The following is a 19,779-nucleotide window of genomic DNA, read 5'->3' on the forward strand; positions in this document are numbered from 1 at the left end:
TCAGGAACCCTGAAGGATCATGACCAAAACAAGACTACTCTGTAATCGTGTCTCTGAAGTCTGACAAATTCAAGAAGATTGTCCAAACCACAAAATGACCGAATACCTCCCTAACCTGGCTAATATGAGTGACTGCTGCTTCTTTACCAATTACACCATTAGCTTCCCTTCTTTCTTCTACTTTCTAGATAAGAGTGATTAAAATACCTAATCACAGAATTTGTCAAGTGTTCAGATGAGCTGAGGAGAGAACTCAGCTCCCAGGTGTCAGAGAAGCCAATCAAAGCAACAATGAGCCAAAATGAATGCAAAAGTGAAGCCCGTAATCACTTACTGTGATTGCATAAGCAAGACTCTAAACCTGGTGAAAGCACAGACTCCCCCAGTTCCATTACCCCCATGGAATGGCATGACTGGTTGAGGGTCATCTCACTCTTGAGGGGGTCCCAAACAAAAGACTCCTGCAGATTTATGGAACTGGGGGTGGGGATGGGGGCAGCCTTAGGAGTGGAAAACTACTGAGTACTGACTCAGAGAGGTGAAGTTTCCCATGAAGGAGACCGCCAAGTGGAAACACCTGAGCTAGGAATGCAGCAGTGCATTAGAATGCCTGGCTAGGGAGGGCTGTTGTTGACTGCAATTCCCTTCAGAGACTGCAATGCATTGAATGGGAGCATCAAGTCTGGTGTGGAGAGGGCAGGTTTCCCTGTGGAGCCTGCCAGGTAAAGGCTTTGTAACTGGCGTATAGTCAGGCCTAAAAAAAAAATCACACATAGGTTTTTAACCAGGAGCTGGACTCCTCAGAATTATCCCCATTTCTTGACAGCAAAGCTCCACTGTCCCCAGATCACCTAATAAAGCCCAATGCTTACCACAGTGCCTGACACATAATAGAAAACTGATAAACATTAATTGGATGACTGAATTTATTAAAGTTCAATGGCATAAAGAGGCAAGTTAAATTTTAAACTGTAGCCAAGGAGAAAAGAACTGACAAAGTATGGTAATGTAGGAGAAATTCTAGGGTAGTAAATCTTAAAGAATAGGGAGGGAAAAGATTAAATGGATGGGCTAAGTTATGTTTCTCACTTGGAATTCTTCTTAAAAATCTCAGTTTCAGAGTCCTACAACCAATAAACAGACTCAAACTCTGGAGAAAGAGAGTTATAGGACACAGGAGTCTGTATTTTAAATAATTTCTTCCAGATAATTCTTATATACACTAACATTTGAAAATAACTGAGCTGCTTAAAGGGATATAAAATACAGGGACAAATTTTGCATTTAGCTCTGTAATTTTGACTTAGCAGATGCCATCATCGTCAATAAACAGCCATTGAGCTCTGTTCTCATAACCTTCATACTACTCCTACAGCCAACCACCAATGTGAGAAACACTGAAACAGAAAAGTCTTTCCACTGTAAACTGAGAAGTGACTGGAAATCTTTGAAAACAGGGCACCGGAAGTAGTTTGGTATCTTAGGAATAGTTCTTCCTAGAAAGAGGCTAAATGAAATGGTTATTATAGTTTTAGAAGTTCAGCTTTCTAAAAATTAAGTTTTTTTCAGAATAACTTCATCAACCAAATAGTTTCTTCTCAACTGTCCCATATCTCACTGAAACATTCAAAAATACTTAGTGCAATTTCCAATTTATAACCATATTTAAAATGTGTTCCAATGTTCATTCCTTAATTCTTTTAAGTCAGATTAGTTTTAAAGAGTAGAAAGTAACCCTTATAAATTTTTACTTTCCTCTCTCTTGAATGAATTTATTCCTGTGTATTTAAATTTTTAGCACCATTTCAGAATCACTGATGTACTTTATAACTCACATTTTCTTTTGAAAAAAAATTTTCTTAATATTTCCCAGGACAACCTTTGTTCCATTCTGCTATTCCTCCCCTTGTTCCCTTCATCCCTGTGTAGTTCTGCCACGCACTTATACATGGAGTCCAGTATTAAGAATTGTTCCCTTGTGGTTGGTCTACTAGGTTCTTTTCTCCAGAAAAGTGGGGATAAATTGCTAATAAGCTAGTTTAAAAAAAAATGTATTTGTAGGAAAATCCAGAAATGACACAGTTTACTTTTTCTAATTTGTTCCATTTGTTCTTAATCATTACCAAAACGTTTGGTGACAGTATTTCTCCATATTTCTTGCTAATAAGCTAGTTTCAAATATATATATATATTTGTATATATGTGTATATTTGTATATATATATATATATTTGTAGGAAAGTCCAGAAATGACACACTGTTTACTTTTTCTAATTTGTTCTTGATCATTACCAAAACGTTTGATGACAGGAGCATTTCTCCATATTTCTTATAAGTTTGTTTCTCCCAAAATCAGTAAAATTTTTAACCAAATAATTTTCTAGTTTGACTGCAGCCAAACAGTTTCTTTCCAAGACTCCCAATTGTTTAGTTACCATTCATAAGCACTAATTCTTTAGCTCTTAACCTAAGGACTGTCCTTAGTTTGTCTCCAATTTAGAAAGTTACATTCTGGTTTTGAAATAATTGCTTGCAAGCTAAAGACAGTGCTTTAAGAAAAAGAAGAAAAAAAGCCTGAAAAACAAACAAACCTTAGAAAACAAGTCAATTGTATTCACTCACAGCTTGTTTAGAAAAACAGATATAGTACTTTGATTGTTTCTTGCAATTTGTGACCCAGCACAAGTTAACTTAATCCATTTCTGCCTTGTTTCCTCACCTGCAAAATGGAAATAAAGTACCCCCTCACAAGATTGGCCCTAAGATTAATAATGATAACTTCTAGGTGTTGGCATTAACTTTATTCTTTGCATTATCTAAAGAAAGAGATATTTCTGAAAAAGTGATGGCTACTCTAGTAGTAATATTCACTTCAGATAAATATAAAGTGATCTTTGGCGCAGCCAAGCACAAGAAATTCCTCTGGGAAATTAATTTTACATTCATTTGGCGTCAGATAAATCTGGGTTGGAATTGGTTTTCCTTTTTCGGAGAAAGTTACGATTGTAGTACTTAACCCCTCTTTCGGCCGATTTCCTCCCCTACAAAACCTGGATAATACCACGTACGTCAAAAGGTTGTAAAACTTAAATGAGGAAATGCATGTGATGCATCTACCAGCGGTTTAAGAATTTAGAGCTCAATAAATGATAATCACAGTAACCTGGTCGTTAATTTAAAAAACATTTAAAGTTCCCTCACTACTAGGGATGCATAAAAGTTAATAACCCTCAGTCTTAGAAGAGTATAGAGCGTAATACCCAGAAAAACTTCCGAACTACTTTTACTAGGAACCAGCCTCGCAGTCTTCATTACTCCACCGGAGCCTTAACCTTACCACAATCAGCAGGTTCGCTCATGCGCAGTTACGCCCCCAAGCCCAGCCTCTTGCTCAACTCCGCGCCAAAGGTGACAACATGTGCGCCTGCGCTGTGACCCAGACCTGGCGCATGCGCTGGGTGGGACAGACCGCATTGAAAACTATGGCGTGGGTACCGGCGGAGTCTGCAGTGGAAGAGTTGATGCCCCGGCTGTTGCCAGTGGAGCCCTGCGACTTGACAGACAGTTTTGATCCCAACGTACCTCCGAGAACTCCCCAAGAATACCTAAGGCGGGTCCAGTGAGTGATTTGACCCTGTGCGGGTGGGCTGGTTGTCCTTCCGCCCTTGGGCACAGCGCCCAGTGCCCCGCTCGACCCTTAAGTGTGATAAAGCCCCACCTCTGTTCCCGTCCCCCATCCACTGTCGGAACAACATTCCTTGATTACATCTTTGCGTGAGCGAGTTTCTATGAGCTTAATTTTGTTAAACCTGATTACTTGTGACAATATAGGTGCTCTTAGATTTCTTCCACATAAGAAATTTTGCTTTCAGTCAACATAATTTCAGAAATACATTGTTTAGTACCTCGATTGCAATTCTGAACTTTTTTTCTGATTTTATAATGAACCATAGAAGTGGATCGCTTGCTTTACTATACATGAGCAATAGTAATCACGTTTTTGTACTTATTTCTTATTTGTAGGATCGAAGCAGCTCACTGTCCAGATGTTGTGGTAGCTCAAATTGACCCAAAGAAGTTGAAAAGGAAGCAAAGTGTGAATGTTTCTGTGAGTTTTATTACCCGTCAGAGGATTTTTTTTCCCTCCCACAAATTAAAAGACCAAGGCTCTCCTACAGTGTCAGACAGTATCAGTTACGATGTAGGTAAGATTTGACTACTCCGTACTAAGTTGTACTTTTCCCCCCAAACGGACAGCTGGCATTTACTGCCTCCACAGAGGCTTTTAGTAACCCTGGCATTCGTGGAGATTTGCTCATAATACTTCAGGAACATGATCCAATCCTAAAGGAGTCTTTCAATAGGTTACTTATGCTATCCTTTATTTTTAAGGTACCTTTTTCCAGTTCATAATTATTATCAGGCTGATCTTTAGTGTAGTTTGCATGTTTTGGATTGGACTGGGTTTTGTTTTTTAAAAACAGAAACCCAAATATCACACTTTTCTACCTACTTGCCCACTGTGAACCTTTTCATTCATTTATTTATCCAACACATATTTTACTAAACAACAATATTGTGCCAGGCACTAGGTATACAACAGAGGATGAGACAGAAAATGTCCCTACCCTTGTAGAGTTTACATTCTCCTGAGGAAGACAGTAAAAAAAAAAAAAAATTAATTACATACTGTGACCATTGTTGTGAAAAAAAGTAACATATAATGACCAATAAGTAACTGGGAGAACTACTTTAGATAGAGTAGCCACAGAAGGTCTGTTTTAGGAGGTGCTATTTAACCAAAGGTAGGAGAGCAGCAGTTTTTAAATTGTGATAATTCCTTTTTCTTTTATGTTCTAAGTAATTCCTTTATCTGATGTTTATAATCAGGAGATTTAAATTCAGACACTGTAACGTTTCATATAATTCCTTTTCAGAAGTTTTTAGTTGATGGAAGATGATATCTTGTATACCTGGCTTTTAAAAAGTGACCACATTAAGTTTTATTTCAAGGCAGTATGTGATCAGTTGTGACCTCTGTGCTGTTTTGGAAGGTAGAAGTAGCCCTTATAAAGTCAAGCATCTGAAATTATTTGAGTACTTTCTGCTCATACCAAAATTCTTTATTTGGTTTATATCTCTCTTTGTTTCAAACTGTTTTGCTATTATATTCAGTAGAAAGGTAGGACTAGATTATATCTTCGAGTCTCATGTCATGTGGATTTCTTAGAAACTCCAACTATAAACCATTCCAGATTGCTTTTACTAAAGTGACTATATGAGTCTTTTCCTAATGTTTTAAACTCAGACATAAATAGTAAAGTGAGTTGCCTCCTTTTTTACATCTGCAAAAAATACTGTCTTTCTTGTATCGTCTTATTTGCTTTATTATTCACTTTTCATCTTGATTCTGCTTTTACTTTGCAGAGGTATGAGATTCTAGTTATAACACTAACATTGATTCTAACATTTATGAACTGATCTCTAGCTTTCAGGATGCCAACCTGCTCCTGAAGGATATTCCCCCACTCTTCAGTGGCAACAGCAGCAAGTGGCACAGTTTTCAACTGTTCGGCAGGTAGGTGTACTTTAATCATTTAATCAAATTAAACCCCTCCCTCCCTCGGACTTACTTCTGTTCTTAGACTGTAGTTGGAAAAATTGGGGTTTCTAGTGTATAAAGATAAGAATATTCATGAATAAATTACCAAATTATTATAATCATTAGACATAATACAGTTGAACATATTTTCCAAGTTTTAGAATTGTTAGAATGTTGTGCAGCAATTGCTTTCTTTTGAGTTATCCATTCTTTGAAGATCATTTGTCTACCTTATCTTCCTTTAGAGTGTGAACAGACATAGAAGTCACTGGAAATCACAGCAGTTGGATAGTAATGTGACCATGGTATGTAAGTTTCTCTGTTTAGATTGTACAGTGTATAACTAATATAGTCCATATTTACTTCCAGTTCTTAAAGATTCACTTGTTTAATCCATGTTATTTTCATTCTCTCCCATCTATCATAGTAACAGTTGCATTATCTTAATAGCCTGAAAAGGATAGAGTCAGTAATGCAAGTTATTTTTATGACAGTTTTAAGCTGCATCTTGAGAGACTTTGGATTGGTCTTTACAAGTTTTTAAAGGTTCTTCTAGACATTTGCTTTTTAGGAAATTGAATGCATTTTCAGTATTTACAAAAAGATTGAATAAAGGCTTATTGGATTTTCCTCATGAGGTAATGGTGCCAGTATCAGTGAGTGACATTTTAGTAAAGCTGGTCATGCTTACTGGAAAGTAGTATTTCTTACTTTATCATCCTAGATATAATTTTAAGCTTTTTAGTAAATATCCTATATGTGGACTACTGGATAAAAAAGGGTGTTGGGGAAGAGGTGGATACATTGTTCCAGGACAATCCTTTTGTGTGTGTGTGTGTGTGTGTGTGTTACGCGGGCCTCTCATTGTTGTGGCCTCTCCCGTTGCGGAGCACAGGCTCCAGACGCGCAGGCCCAGCGGCCATGGCTCACGGGCCCAGCCACTCTGCGGCATGTGGGATCTTCCCGGACCGGGGCACGAACCCGTGTCCCCTGCATCGGCAGGTGGACTCTGAACCACTGCACCACCAGGGAAGCCCCAGGACAGTCCTTTTAACCTTTTAGGGAGTCTTATAGTTTTCCTGAGAATCAAATGAAAGGTATTTATTTTCAGAGGGAAAAAATGTACCTATGCATACAATTTTGCTCACAGTTTCAGGTGGTTCATAGATTTCAGATTTTAGAAGCTTCTTCTAGGCAGTGCTTCCTGACATCTTTTACGCGATGACACATTGGGATAAATGGAGGAGGCTGCTCCCATAGCCTAAACTACCAGCTGAAAGCTAAGAGATTCAGTGTAACCTCTCTATATGCTTCTGTATACCAGTTGGAAGCTCTGCTCTAGGAAAAGTGTGGTAGACACTAACATCACTTGCCCAAGATCATTTAACTCATAAAAGGTATAACTGAGATTCAGACTGAACTTTGTCTGACTCTAAAGCCTTTCACTGTGCTGTGAGGCCTCCTAGTAAGAAGAGAGAGAAGGCAGTAGGTAGGTAGATAATATTTTTTCTTGCTCAGTCTAAGGACTTTTGGGTACATACTTACTAATGCAAAAAGAAGCTCATTAGTAACATTATGACAAAATAATTTTGTCAAGAAAGAAATGACTGAACATAATTGATTCAATAAATGAAGATCATCCATCAAAACAGTAGACTATTACACAGCAATAACATATGTTCATCATGGCAGATGTAAACATTATGTAAATAATAAAATGAATTTTTAAAGCATGCTCTGATAGCAACTATGTAAATATGAACATTGATTGATCAATTGATCCAATCATTTATTAAGCACCCACAACATTTAATAATTAGGATTTTCAATGCTACCTGAAGCAGAAACAGTCTCTGACCAGTGGAGTAATGGGAAAAGATGAATTGTTCCAGGACAATGGGTTTTTATGTTTTAGGGGTCTCATATTCATTCTGAGAATCTAATGAAAGCGGTTTATCCTCGGGGTGGGGGAAAAACTGCACATATATGTAAAATAATTTGCAAGGTGATGTGCCCAGATAAACCTATTGTTCTGTTAACTGAATCACTTTGCTGTACACCTGACACTAACACAATATTGTAAATTAACTATACTTAAATAAATAAATAAATAAATTTTTTAGGAAAAAGAATTTTTAATTGTTCTGTTAAGATAGCCATATTGAACTGAATGGTCCTACTTTTTTTCATCTGACAATGTAGAATAAATCTACTCCTTCTTTAACTGGACAGCCCTTTCAGTATGTGGGGTATGTAATCATGTCTCCTTCCATGGGATGAACATCCTTCATTCTTATAAGCATTCTTAGTGTATTTTTTTTTCCATACCAATTTCCATCTTTATCACCCTCCTTTGAACACATTCTTGCTTGTCAGTGTTCATTAAAGTATGATCCAAACTAAACATGTCCCATCTATGGTGTGACCACTTGGGTGCTCTATTGGTTTGCTAGGGCTGCCATAACAAAACACCACAGACTGGGTGGCTTAACAAACAGTAATTTATTTTCTCACTGCTTTGTGGGCTAGAAGTCTAAGATCAAGGTGTCAGTGGGTCTCTCTCAAGGCCTCTCTCTTTGGCTTGCAGGTGGCTGTCTCCTTGCTGTGCCCTCACGTGGTCTTCTGTATGCACGCCCATCCCTGATGTCTCTGTGTCCAGACTTCGTCTTCTTACAGGGATGCTGGCCAGATTGGCTTCGGACCCACCATAACCACCTCATTTTAACTTAATCTCTGCTATAAAGGCCCAGTCTCCTAATAATCCCATTCTGGAGGTTAGGGCTTCAACATACAGATTTTGGGGGCACACGGTTCACTCCATAACAGGCACTATATCTTTGCGTTGAGGTGGTGGGAATATGGAGGAATCCTCACTTCTTTTTTCACTACTCAGTATAAAAAATATATACATAGGAGTAAGTAAGTTCTTTTTTCTTTTCTTTTAGCCAAAATCTGAAGATGAAGAAGGCTGGAAAAAATTTTGTCTGGGTGAGAGGTTATATGCTGAAGGGGCTGTTGGACCAGCTGCAAGTGAAAGTCCTGGAATCGATTATGTACAAGTAGGTGATAATGTGGCTAAACAAACAGAAAAAGGTCATAATTTTGGTTCATGATTTAGTATAAAGACTCAGCAAACTACAACCTGGGGCAAATCGAGTCTGCAGATTTTTTTTGTATAGTCATGAGCTAAACATAAAAACATAATGGTTTTTATGTTTTTAAAAGGTTGTTAAAAATAAATAAATAATATGTGACTGAGACAGTGTGTACCCTACAAAGCCTAAAATACTTACTTTCTGGCTCTCTGCAGAAAATATTTGCCAGTATTTTCTCTCAGTTTATTGTATTTTTGACTTAAAAATTGGCAGCCTAGTTTCTAAAACAATGCATGTTTTAGCTGTTTAATAATTTTGTGAGTTAGGATTCTTTTTTTTTAATGATTAGACGTGGGTCAAACAATGAGTTATGAGTAGTCAGGGAAACAAAGGAAAACATATGACACAATTAGGTATTTTAAAATGCTTAGTAAATTGCATATTCTGGAGGTAAAATGCTGAGGGTATATTTAAATTTCACATGGCTTTATTTTAATCATAAATTATGTGGCCAGCTGCTTCTTGTCCTTCAGGATTCACCTGCCCTCAAGTTTGCAGATGTTCTTATGGAACCCACTGCACACATCTGCATTACTGGTAACTCCCTATACTATGTTGTTCTGTTCTGTTGAGTAGGTATTTATTGTTTTCTATGTGGTGCTACATTGTGTTTTTCCCATTTAAAATTAGTTTATCCTGCAAATGTAAAACCTCCAAAAATCACTAAAAAAGACCAAGACCCCAGTTAAAAAAAAAAAAGGCAATGGATATAAAGAGACATCTCACAAGAAGGAAATACAAATTGTTCTTATATGAGAAGATTCCCAAACTCACTTATAATAAAAATATTGCTTGTAACTCCACTGAGCTGGCATTTTTCAGATAACATACTGGTAAAGAAAGTTTGACACACTGTGTTAACAAGGGCTGGGAAAACGAGCCCTCTTACACATGGTAGTGGGAGTGTAAACAGATTCAGATCTCTGAGGGAGCTAATTTAACACTATTTCTTATACAACATATGTTCTTTTGTATAATATCCTTAACATATGTTACATTTCAAAATGTTTCAATTTTACAAAGAATTAATATATATTTCTTTAGTTTGTTATTACAAAATACATACAAGTGAAATATATACCACATGAAAGAACCATTTAAGGACACAAGAGTTTAATGCATGTCCTCTTAAGTTTCTCACAGGTCAGTACTGTTTTCATAATCAAGGCTCCCAACATTAAACTCCAAAGTACTTTTTAACTGAAGCAGATTAGGTTTGAAAGAACTCATTCAAGTGCCCTTAATTCCTGAAAATGTTAGCTTTAGCTAAAGATTTTAAAAGTGTGTACAACATATTAATATCATAGTATCATTTTTTCAATTTCATTCTTTAACATCCTAATTACTAAAATCATTATTTTAAAATTTACATATTCAAATATCAAGACATTATTTTCTTGGGCATTACCAACATAATAGTTCATGGAATGTTTTATTGTAATGGACAATGAAAGAATTTACTTTTATCTATTTTTTGTTTTTAAAAAACAGTGTGTTGAGAAATTCACCAGTTTGAAAAAAATGTACCCCCTGCCTCCATAATACCATTTAGTAAATTTCAGTCTCATTTTTCTTTCAGATTGGTTTTCCTCCCTTGCTTAGTATTGTTAGCAGAATGAATCAGGTAAAATCTAATAAGAATTTATGCATTCTTTTGTTTGCAATGTTTGTTAAGGTATTTGAATACATTTACTGAATATATACAGTATGCAAGACCCTGTCCTAAACTCTTTAACAGTTCTTATTTAATCCTCACTACAACCCTATATGGGAAATTATTATTAATATCCTTTTTTAAATAGAGGAGGAAACAAAATTGGAGATTAAGTTACTTGCAGTTGGTTTTTCAGCAAGTTTTAATGGCAACACTAGAATTCAATCCCAGGTTGATCTAATTTCAGAACTCATGCTCTTGATCATGGTGCTAAACTATTCACATGTATACATTTCAGTTATAAGTCTTAGATTCTGGGATTTGAAATAAATACTAAGGTTAGATTGCTATTTCTAGTTGCAGATGTCCTACACACTTCATTAAGAATGAAATTTGAATTTCTTGGATCAAAAGGGGAGAAATATGGATTTTGGTTCTTCAGTCTTTCAGAACTAGGAACTCTGTTATCCATTTAAAGAGCAAATAAAAACTTTGATTGTTTTGCATTCACATAGCATTGGGTACCCTTGGAAGATAAGTCATACTCTGTTGTAAATCATATACTGGCTGACAGTTTTACTTACTTGATCATTTACACTAAGGTACTGTAGTAGTTATACTAAATTTGTTGAGAGTGATTTTTGTAAGTGTCCATCTATATTTGCATAAGCCCATGAATATTTTCAACAGTTTGATAATTCTATCTATATAGCTTAAAACTGATCTTTCTCTAGCTAACTTTGTCTTTAGAGTTGTACTCTGCTTTAATGAAAATAAGCTGAAGGTATTTATGCAAAGGTTTTTTTTTAAGAGTATGTGGAATTTTTTTTTTAAGTAGTTCCGAACTAAATTAGTAGTTACAAACTAAATCCTAGGATTTAAACCAAGGTATTGATAATTGAAAGTATATAAGAATATTTGTCTACAAAGCCTCTTCTCACTGAGTGTGCCATCTAATCAAATTACTAAATAGAGTCACAGGTTTCTCTGGAAGCCTAAAGAATGAGGCCATTTTAAACATAAGAGTTGCTTTCTAACTGAACTTAATGAAACTCAGGTTGAACTTGTTAGTGTTGTATTACTAATGCTGTTCTTTCATCTCTTCCCCCCGCCCTCCTTTTTAGGCAACAGTAACTAGCGTCTTGGAATATCTGAGTAATTGGTTTGGAGAAAGAGACTTTACTCCAGAATTGGTAGTACTGCATCTTTTTCTTTTCATAATGCAGACAAAATTTATATACTTATATATAAGATATGGCTTTACATTATTTATATATATGTCATATATATACAACTATATGTGTAATGCAAGCAATGGTTGTTTGCAGTAAAATAAGGAAATTACACTAGAATGTAAATCAACATACTACTTCATTCATTGAGATAGTCTTGCATTGGGGAAAAAAAGTCAACTAAATAGTTGATTTATATCCTGGGAGAAGCTGCTTATCTTGTCACAGATCAGTAACAAACAGACTGGCCAGTCTGCAGACCCCATTTCAAATAGCACTGACCTAAAGAACTTTGAAATGCATTTTCTAAAATGGCTTTGAAATCCAGTTCACAAAAGCATATCAGAAATACCAGTAATGGCAAATATATGTGCCAGGCATTGTTCTAAGGATTTTATATATAATAACTCCTTGAATCCTTTGATAACCTATGAGCTGTTATTTCCATTTTACAGATGAGGAAACTGGAGCACATGGGAATTCAGTAACTTGCTTGAGGTCACACCGATTATAACTGGCAGAACTGAGACTCATGCCCTGGCAGTCAGGCTATACTCTCAACAACTGTGCTGTATTACCCCTCTATTTTATTGCTTTACACTCACAGCTTACTTTTCACCTTCAAAATTGGGTAAATTTGGTAGACATTATATAAATGGATTACCCACTTAATCCTCTAATAAGAAATTTTATTATCCTTTGGAGTTATAATTTAAAAAACAAATATTTTTCACAATTGAGGATATTTGCAAAAGAGTGTATCTGAGGCTCCAAAACTTCCTGTCAAAATAGATGATATAATCTTTGCCCTCTAGAAGCTTATAGTCTGCTGGGAGAGACAGATAAAGCAACATTACAGTACAGTGTATAAGTTTCCCAGGCTGCTATTCAGCCAGGTGGCTTAGATAAGTCTCTTCCATAAGTGTAATGATTATATTCTTTATCACTGGATTTTCATTTTTTATTTTTATATTTTCATTCTTTTAAATCTCTACCATATAACATGTAATTTTGAAGGGGAAAAAAATCCATGCTTAAATCACTGTTTCGATTGAGTGGTCAGACATGTCTTTTACATAGTTGTTACTAATGTATATATTCTGGTTTTTTAGCTCACATTTCACATATATATTTCTATATGATAATGTAATTCACATAATTGCCGTTGTCTAAATGTCCGTGGTTTACTTTGATTCTCATTATTGACCATTTGGATTCTTCCTTATATTTTACAATCATGACTAAATTATAAACATTTGTACTGATTTTCTTTTTTATTATTTCTCAGGATATTTCTAGAATAGAATTATTGGATCAAGGTTTTGTAAGCTTTTGTTACATCCTGCTTGCTTTACAGAAGAATTGAACCCGTATATAATGACATCAGCAATGGATTCTTAAATTTCTCTTCCCTACAACCCTACTTTAAGTTGAACCTTATGATATTGCCCTTTTTGTAGGTTAAAAACATTTGATTTTCAACAATTCCATATGGTTCAAGCTATCACTTTATAATTTGTTTTGGTTTTTCAAATTTAGTAAATATATAGTAGTACTTCAAAGTAAATATAATTTATGTTTCTTTCGTTATCAGTGACGGAAAACTTTTTCCATGGGTTTATATATTAGCTACATCTTCAATAGATAACTTGGTTCATATTCTTAGGCTACTTTTTCATTGGAATCTAGATATTGAGCTTTAAATTCTATATCAGTTCTTCCTGTCTGATAGCGGCAACCTTTTAGCAGTATTATTTATCTGACGTATTTTCCTTCTCTTCCTTTAGTCTTTATTTTTTTAACTCTATTGTAAGATTTTTGGAACTTTTTTTTTAGCTTTTAAAGATTACCCACTCAAGAGGTGATAATTTTGGCTTTTCCTGTTGATTTAATGAAAATGTATTACCGAACAGTGTGGCTATATTTGCCAAAGGAACCATTAAAGTGTTTCTGAACCAGTGATAGCTGATATACTAAATTTTAACCTGATTAATCCTTTGAGTTTTATTTTGAGTAACCTGTCTTTTAAATCAACAGTGTTCAATTCCTCTAAGTAACCATACCATTAGAACTCTAGTACTGAGAATACCAATGTTTAAAAAAAAACCTTGTGTCACAGGAAGTTTGCTTATCATAAACTAGCAAAAAGAAAAAGGGACCTTTTAATTATTTCTTGGGATTACTTGTCTAATATTTTTTGAGAAATACCACCTTATTTTGCCAACTAAGTGTGATGTTATTAAAGAAGGTTTTCAGCTATTTAGTTTTGCTTTTATTTTTTAGTATTGTCACAGTGTGCTCACTGACTTTGAGAAAAGGAATCTTTCAGTATAGATACATCTTAGACAATCAGTAGAGATTTAAGCACCTTCTAAGTGTAGAGGCCATTTGAATACCTGAATGCCAGCTTTATATTGTAAATTTATCCCAGAAAGTTTAAGTCAAGTTTAAATGTATACCAGCTTTTTTCGTGTAGAAGAGAGTCCCACTCACTCTTTATAAAAGAAACCTGGATGTGAATTTTTTTTTTAATGTTATTTTTTTTTATTATTAATTTTTATTGGAGTATCGTTGCTTTACAATATTGTGTTAGTTTTTTGGATTTCCTTCCCATTTACGTCACCACAGAGCATTGAGTAGAGTTCCCTGTGCTATACAGTAGGTTCTCATTATCTGTTTTATACATAGTATCAATAGTATATATATATATATATATATATATCAATCCCAATCTTCCAATTTATCCCACCCACCCCCAGATGTGAATCTTTTTGTTTAAGAAAAAGTCTTACTGATTTAGGGTTGCTTGAGGAGCTAACTTAGTGTGTTACACAAATTGCTATTTAAACTTTGTTCTAATATTCTTCAGGTTTCCCCTAAAGTGATGTGTTGCTCAGAATAAACTCAGTCATATATACTGCTGGTGGAAACATAATTTGATATGACCTTTCTGAGGTACAATTCAGTGATTATAAGTTAAATTTATGGTGCAGTTTGCTTACTTATTACTTTTTAAAATTCTATATAGGGAAGATGGCTTTATGCTTTATTGGCTTGTCTTGAAAAACCTTTATTACCGGAGGCTCATTCACTGATTCGGCAGCTTGCAAGAAGGTGCTCTGAAGTGAGGCTTTTAGTGGTAAGTTCAAACTTAATATTTCAAATCAGAAGCACTCACCGATTTATGTGGTGGTAAAGAAAGATTTCAATGAAACAGGAAAACATGGAATATTTGATTAGTCAGGATTAGATTTAGTTACATAATAGAAGAGTCCAAAATAACAGTAGCTTAAATAAAATGTAAGTGCTTTTCTCAGACAAAGGGAGTCTGAAGGTAGGCAGGTTAGATCTGAGGTGGCAGCGACCCAGGCCTTTGAGTTCTGCCACATGTGGCTTCCATCCTCAAGCTCACCTCATAATCCAGGATGGCTGCTGGAGCTTCAGCCATTTTATTTCACTATAGGAAGCTGGAAAGAAGAGCAGAAGTTCATCCCCTCCAAAGAGCCTTCCCAGAGGTTCTACAAACACATCTGGCCAAAATAGCTCATTGGCCAGAATTTAGTCACATGGCCATAAGGAACTATGGGAAATGTTTACTTTAGTTGGGTGACAGTGTGCCCAGCTAAAAATGAGATTCATTTGCTAAATAATAAGGGGAGTCAAGAAGCCAGAGTGGTCAACTAACAGTCTGGCATAATAATTGTTTTGAATTTCTCCAATCAGACCCTTCCTCTAACTCATACCTGCAGCATTACAATATAAACTAATTTGATGCCAGACTAAGTTCACTTTTGATTTTTTTTATTCCTCTTTACTCCTCCACAAAATGTATACTTGTTCTTCATTGACTACTCCAAAATATTTTCATTAAATATCCATGATATGGCACAAACTAACTTATATAGCCTGTACTCTGAGCAAAATGTACTTGTCACTCATTAAATATTCCATAAGCCGTGTTCCTAGACTTTATTCCCTCTCCAGAAGTGCCTTTTCACTCTCTTCTAATCTGCATCTATATACCATTTACTTTTCACAGTCTGGCTCATATCCTGTCACTTTCTGTGATACTTTCCCTAATCCTCACAATTAAAAATAATCTCTTCAGTGATCTGTTTTTCCAGTATGCTTTGTATCTTTTTTATGACACTTAACACATTTTTCCTTTAATTAAAGCTGATATGGATATTTCCTCTTCTGTGCTATCAGCAGGAAGTATGTCTTATTCATATTGTTAAGTTCTTGGCACATAAAGGAATTGAATATGCTGACATCATTGAAGTGTGTCCCAAGTTTGAATAATGTATGACATTTCTGTTATAACATTACTCAGTGAGTTATTGTGACTATTCCTTGAAATGTATAAAAATAAATTTCATACTCTGTAAGACTACCTTCCATGTGTCTTAGGTCTGTCATTTTAACAGATATTTAAAGTGAACTTTATAAAATGTATAGTTCACGAACTACTTCCATGGTAATTGAGAACTCTGATCTGGAATATTTTCTTTGAAGTATTTTTATATAATTTTTTTCCCTTCGTGCCCAGTTAGGACACAGGGTTTTTTTGCTCCTTTACTTGGAACCAGGAAGAAGATCTCTCCCAAGTTATCCTCCTTAGAGACCTCAACTCTTATTTCTTTTCGGGACCTATTCAGGACCTTTCTTTAAAGGATGATCTTAGATGTTTCCCAAGGAATCATTAACTCTATAGTTTCTCCTTTTTCTTTGACATTTTCTATTTCCCTGTGATTATTTCTATCCTGTAATAAAATGCTCATGTTTTCCATCTTGAAACTTGTTTCAAAAATATTAAGGGATAACAGACTACATTTTAAACTTTTTCTCTTTCTTTTTTTTAGGACAGCAAAGATGATGAGAGGGTTCCTGCTTTGAATTTGTTAATCTGCTTGGTTAGCAGGTAAGTAATCCTTGGCTTCTTGCTTTATGATAGCATTATTAATGGTGGTAGAGAGTATTGTTTCCATTTTACAATGAGGAAGTTGAGGTATAAGGAAACAGTATTGTGTTATCACAATTCCCTTTATTTCTAGTTTTTTTCTATAAATAATGCTGCATTGAAGATCCTTGTACATACAGCTCTATATTTTCCAAAGGATAAATTCCTAGAAATAAGTTAAAGGGCTTGCATGTACTTCTTTTTTTTTTTTTTTTAATTTTTATTTATTTATTTATTTTTGGCTGTGTTGGGTCGTCATTGCTGCACAAGGGCTTTCTCTAGTTGCGGCAAGGGGGGGCTACTCTTTGTTGTGGAGCGTGGGCTCTAGGCGCACGGGCTTCAGTAGTTGTGGCACACGGGCTCAGTTGTTGTCGCTTGCGGGCTCTAGAGCGCAGGCTCAGTAGTTGTGGCACATGGGCCTAGTTGCTCCACCGCATGTGGGATCCTCCAAGACCAGAGCTCGAACCCGTGTGCCCTGCATTGGCAGGCAGATTTTTAACCACTGTGCCACCAGGGAAGTCCCAAGGGCTTGCATGTACTTCTAAAACTGATATATTTATTGCCAGTTTGCCTTCCAGAAAGATCATACCACTCTGTTCCCACTAGGTGTCAATGAGAGTGCCCGTTTCCTATTCAGCACTGGGCGTTTTCAGTTGATATAAATATTTCCATTCTGATGATAAAAAGATACAAATTATTTTTATTTGCTTTTGTATGATTATCAGTAAGGGTAGAATATGTTTGATTGCAGTTTTTTTAATTGCTACTGTCCTTTGTTCATTTTCAGTCAGGGCATGTTTTTATTTAGTATACATTTGATTTTATTGCTTACATTAAAATTTCACCTGGAATTTATTTGAAAATGTCTTCATATTCTAAATTCTTGTGTGTGTGTGTGTATATATACACACACATATTTATTTTAGGTCTCTTTCTGGACTTTATATTTTTCTTCATTGGTCAGTGTTTTTATTCCAATGCCAATAACTTTTCAAAGCTTTATAGTATTTTTAATATTGGGAGGGTAAGTAATCCTGTGTTCATTTTTCCCTGCCCCAGACAAGATACTTTTTTTAGAGTGTACACACATTCAGCATGTAATTTCTTTATCTACAGTAATTATGCTAATGATGATAAATAACACTTACTTGGCAATTTGTGCCAGGCATTTTTCTTAGTGCTTCAAAATAGGAACTCATTTAATCCTTAGAAGGTAGGTACTATTATCAGTTTACAGATGAGGAAACCATGACAGAGGGAGGTTAAATTACTTTCTTACCATCACAGAACTAGTAAATGGCAGAGCTAAGATCCAAACTCCAGAACTAAGCCCTTAACTATGCTGATCACAAACAAAATTAATACCTACCTCACCTGAGGTAGGTATAATTTACTATTATACTTAGTAAATACTTACTCTCATTTAGTAAGGATTAAATGAGAGGATACAGTGTTGCCCTAGGCGCAAATATACTGTATCTCTAATTCTTAAAACAACTCAGGGTTTTTTTTCCTTTACAGATGAGGACACCAGTTCATAAAGATTAAGTATTGATAATTGATGGTTCAGTAAGCTAGTACTTAATGGAACCAGAAACTTAAATATATCATCTGACTGATATTTTATAATATGCAATTATGAGAGAAGAAATGTCCAAGTGTATTGGGTCATGATTTTTTTTTTTTTTCCCTCAGAAAGTTAGGTAAAAATGGAAAAAAGTTCTAGGACAGGAAAGTTCTAGGACAAAGTTCTAGGACAGTTCTATAGACTTCACTTAGGAAAACTTATAGAAGGTTATAGCAAGCTTGGAAAAGATAACATAGGCCTCGACTCTTTGCAGTAACAGCTTCAATGTAAGTATCTGTCATTGTTATGACAGAAAACCCAAGAGGGTTTTTTATTGTTGGTTTTGTTTGTTTGGGTATCTTTAAGGCAAGAACTGCTAATTCATAGAAATACCTCGTTACATGAGTGGGATCCCATTCAAAAAGGATCCAGTAACTGTTAGCTGCCTTAATTGTTTTACCAATGGTAATTATTTTTTAAAGCTTCTTATTATGGAGTTGTTTAAACCATAAAAATGTTGTAGAATAAACCCCCAAGATAAATCCATAACCCAGCTTCAACTGTTTTGTGATTGTATTTTAAACAAATCTCGGACATGTCATTTCTCCTGTTTTAGTGTATCTAACTGATAAGGGCTTTTAAAACACATGACTGTAGTATTTGTATCACAAATTTATTGAATAACTAATAAATTTCAGAATAACTCCATAGTATCGTCTGATGTCCAGTTCATGTTTCATGTTCCCTAATTGTCCCAGGAATGTCTTTTTACATTCGAATTGTTCAAATCAGGACCCAAGTGCGATGCACTCATTACATTTGTCTAATATGTCTCTTAAGTATCCCCATCAACCTCTTGGGTTTTTCTTGCCATTTTCTTGTTGAAGAAACCAGGTCCTTTGACTTGTAAAATTTCCCACATTTTCGTTTTGACAGCTAACTTCATGATGGTATTTAATGGTTCATCTATCCTCCATACTGGTAGGTAGGTCTAGAGGCTTGATTATATGTAATGTGTATGTTTGTTTGTTTGACAAGACTGTATGTGTGCTATCATGTCACATCAGGAAGCATATAATGTCTAGTTGTCCCACTTTTAGTGGTGATAAAGTTGACCATCGCATTCAGGTAAAGGGATATTGCAGTCAATATTCTTTTTGATGCTCAAATTTTTCCATCTTTGGACAGTGGGAGCCCCTCAGATCAATTCCTATGCTTTTTGTTATATAACCTTAGTGGTCTTTTTTATTTTACGGCTTTCTTCCTTTCTAGTATGCCAAAATGACTCAGATGTATCTTGGACACTTGGCTCCAGATCTGGAATCAGTCTTTTCTTTTCTCCTGGGAGTGCTGTTTCCTGTTTTAAAGTAGAAAATGGTGTCTAGAGTCCACAATTTGGACATTAGGGAAGCTAGTTGTTATTCGTTTGGTCATTGCATTTAGACCTTTTCACTGAACAGAGCTAGGAAGTTATGTAGTTTTTAGAAAGAGAAAAATAAAATCATGAGTTCAAATTAATATTTCAGTTCTAAGTTAAGACTACTTGATTTTTTTTTTTTGCGGTACGCAGGCCTCTCAGTGTTGGCAGGCGGACTCTGAACCACTGCACC

The 19,779-nt window shown here is 35.4% G+C and overlaps 1 protein-coding gene across 3 annotated transcripts; it reads left to right on the forward strand.

Annotated features, from left to right (window-relative positions):
* Positions 1-3,448: 3,448 nt before the first annotated feature.
* On the forward strand, positions 3,449-19,140 carry GEMIN2 (gem nuclear organelle associated protein 2). Of its 3 annotated transcripts, none has more exons than XM_060294766.1 (10): positions 3,449-3,618; positions 4,023-4,107; positions 5,488-5,577; positions 5,847-5,906; positions 8,547-8,660; positions 10,336-10,380; positions 11,535-11,603; positions 14,671-14,781; positions 16,505-16,563; positions 19,106-19,128. In XM_060294766.1, exons 1-10 carry the CDS (start codon positions 3,449-3,451, stop codon positions 19,107-19,109), a joined length of 807 nt encoding a protein of 268 aa, XP_060150749.1. In that variant the 3' UTR covers positions 19,110-19,128. The 3 variants fall into 3 exon arrangements, with proteins under 3 accessions (XP_060150749.1, XP_060150750.1, XP_060150751.1); XM_060294767.2 differs by having other exon boundaries at positions 3,456-3,609; positions 19,106-19,140; XM_060294768.2 differs by lacking the exons at positions 10,336-10,380; positions 11,535-11,603 and having other exon boundaries at positions 3,456-3,618; positions 19,106-19,131.
* Positions 19,141-19,779: the final 639 nt, after the last annotated feature.

This window comes from Globicephala melas, chromosome 2, assembly GCF_963455315.2.
Source record: "Globicephala melas chromosome 2, mGloMel1.2, whole genome shotgun sequence".
In the NCBI taxonomy this organism is placed as follows: Eukaryota; Metazoa; Chordata; class Mammalia; order Artiodactyla; family Delphinidae; genus Globicephala; species Globicephala melas.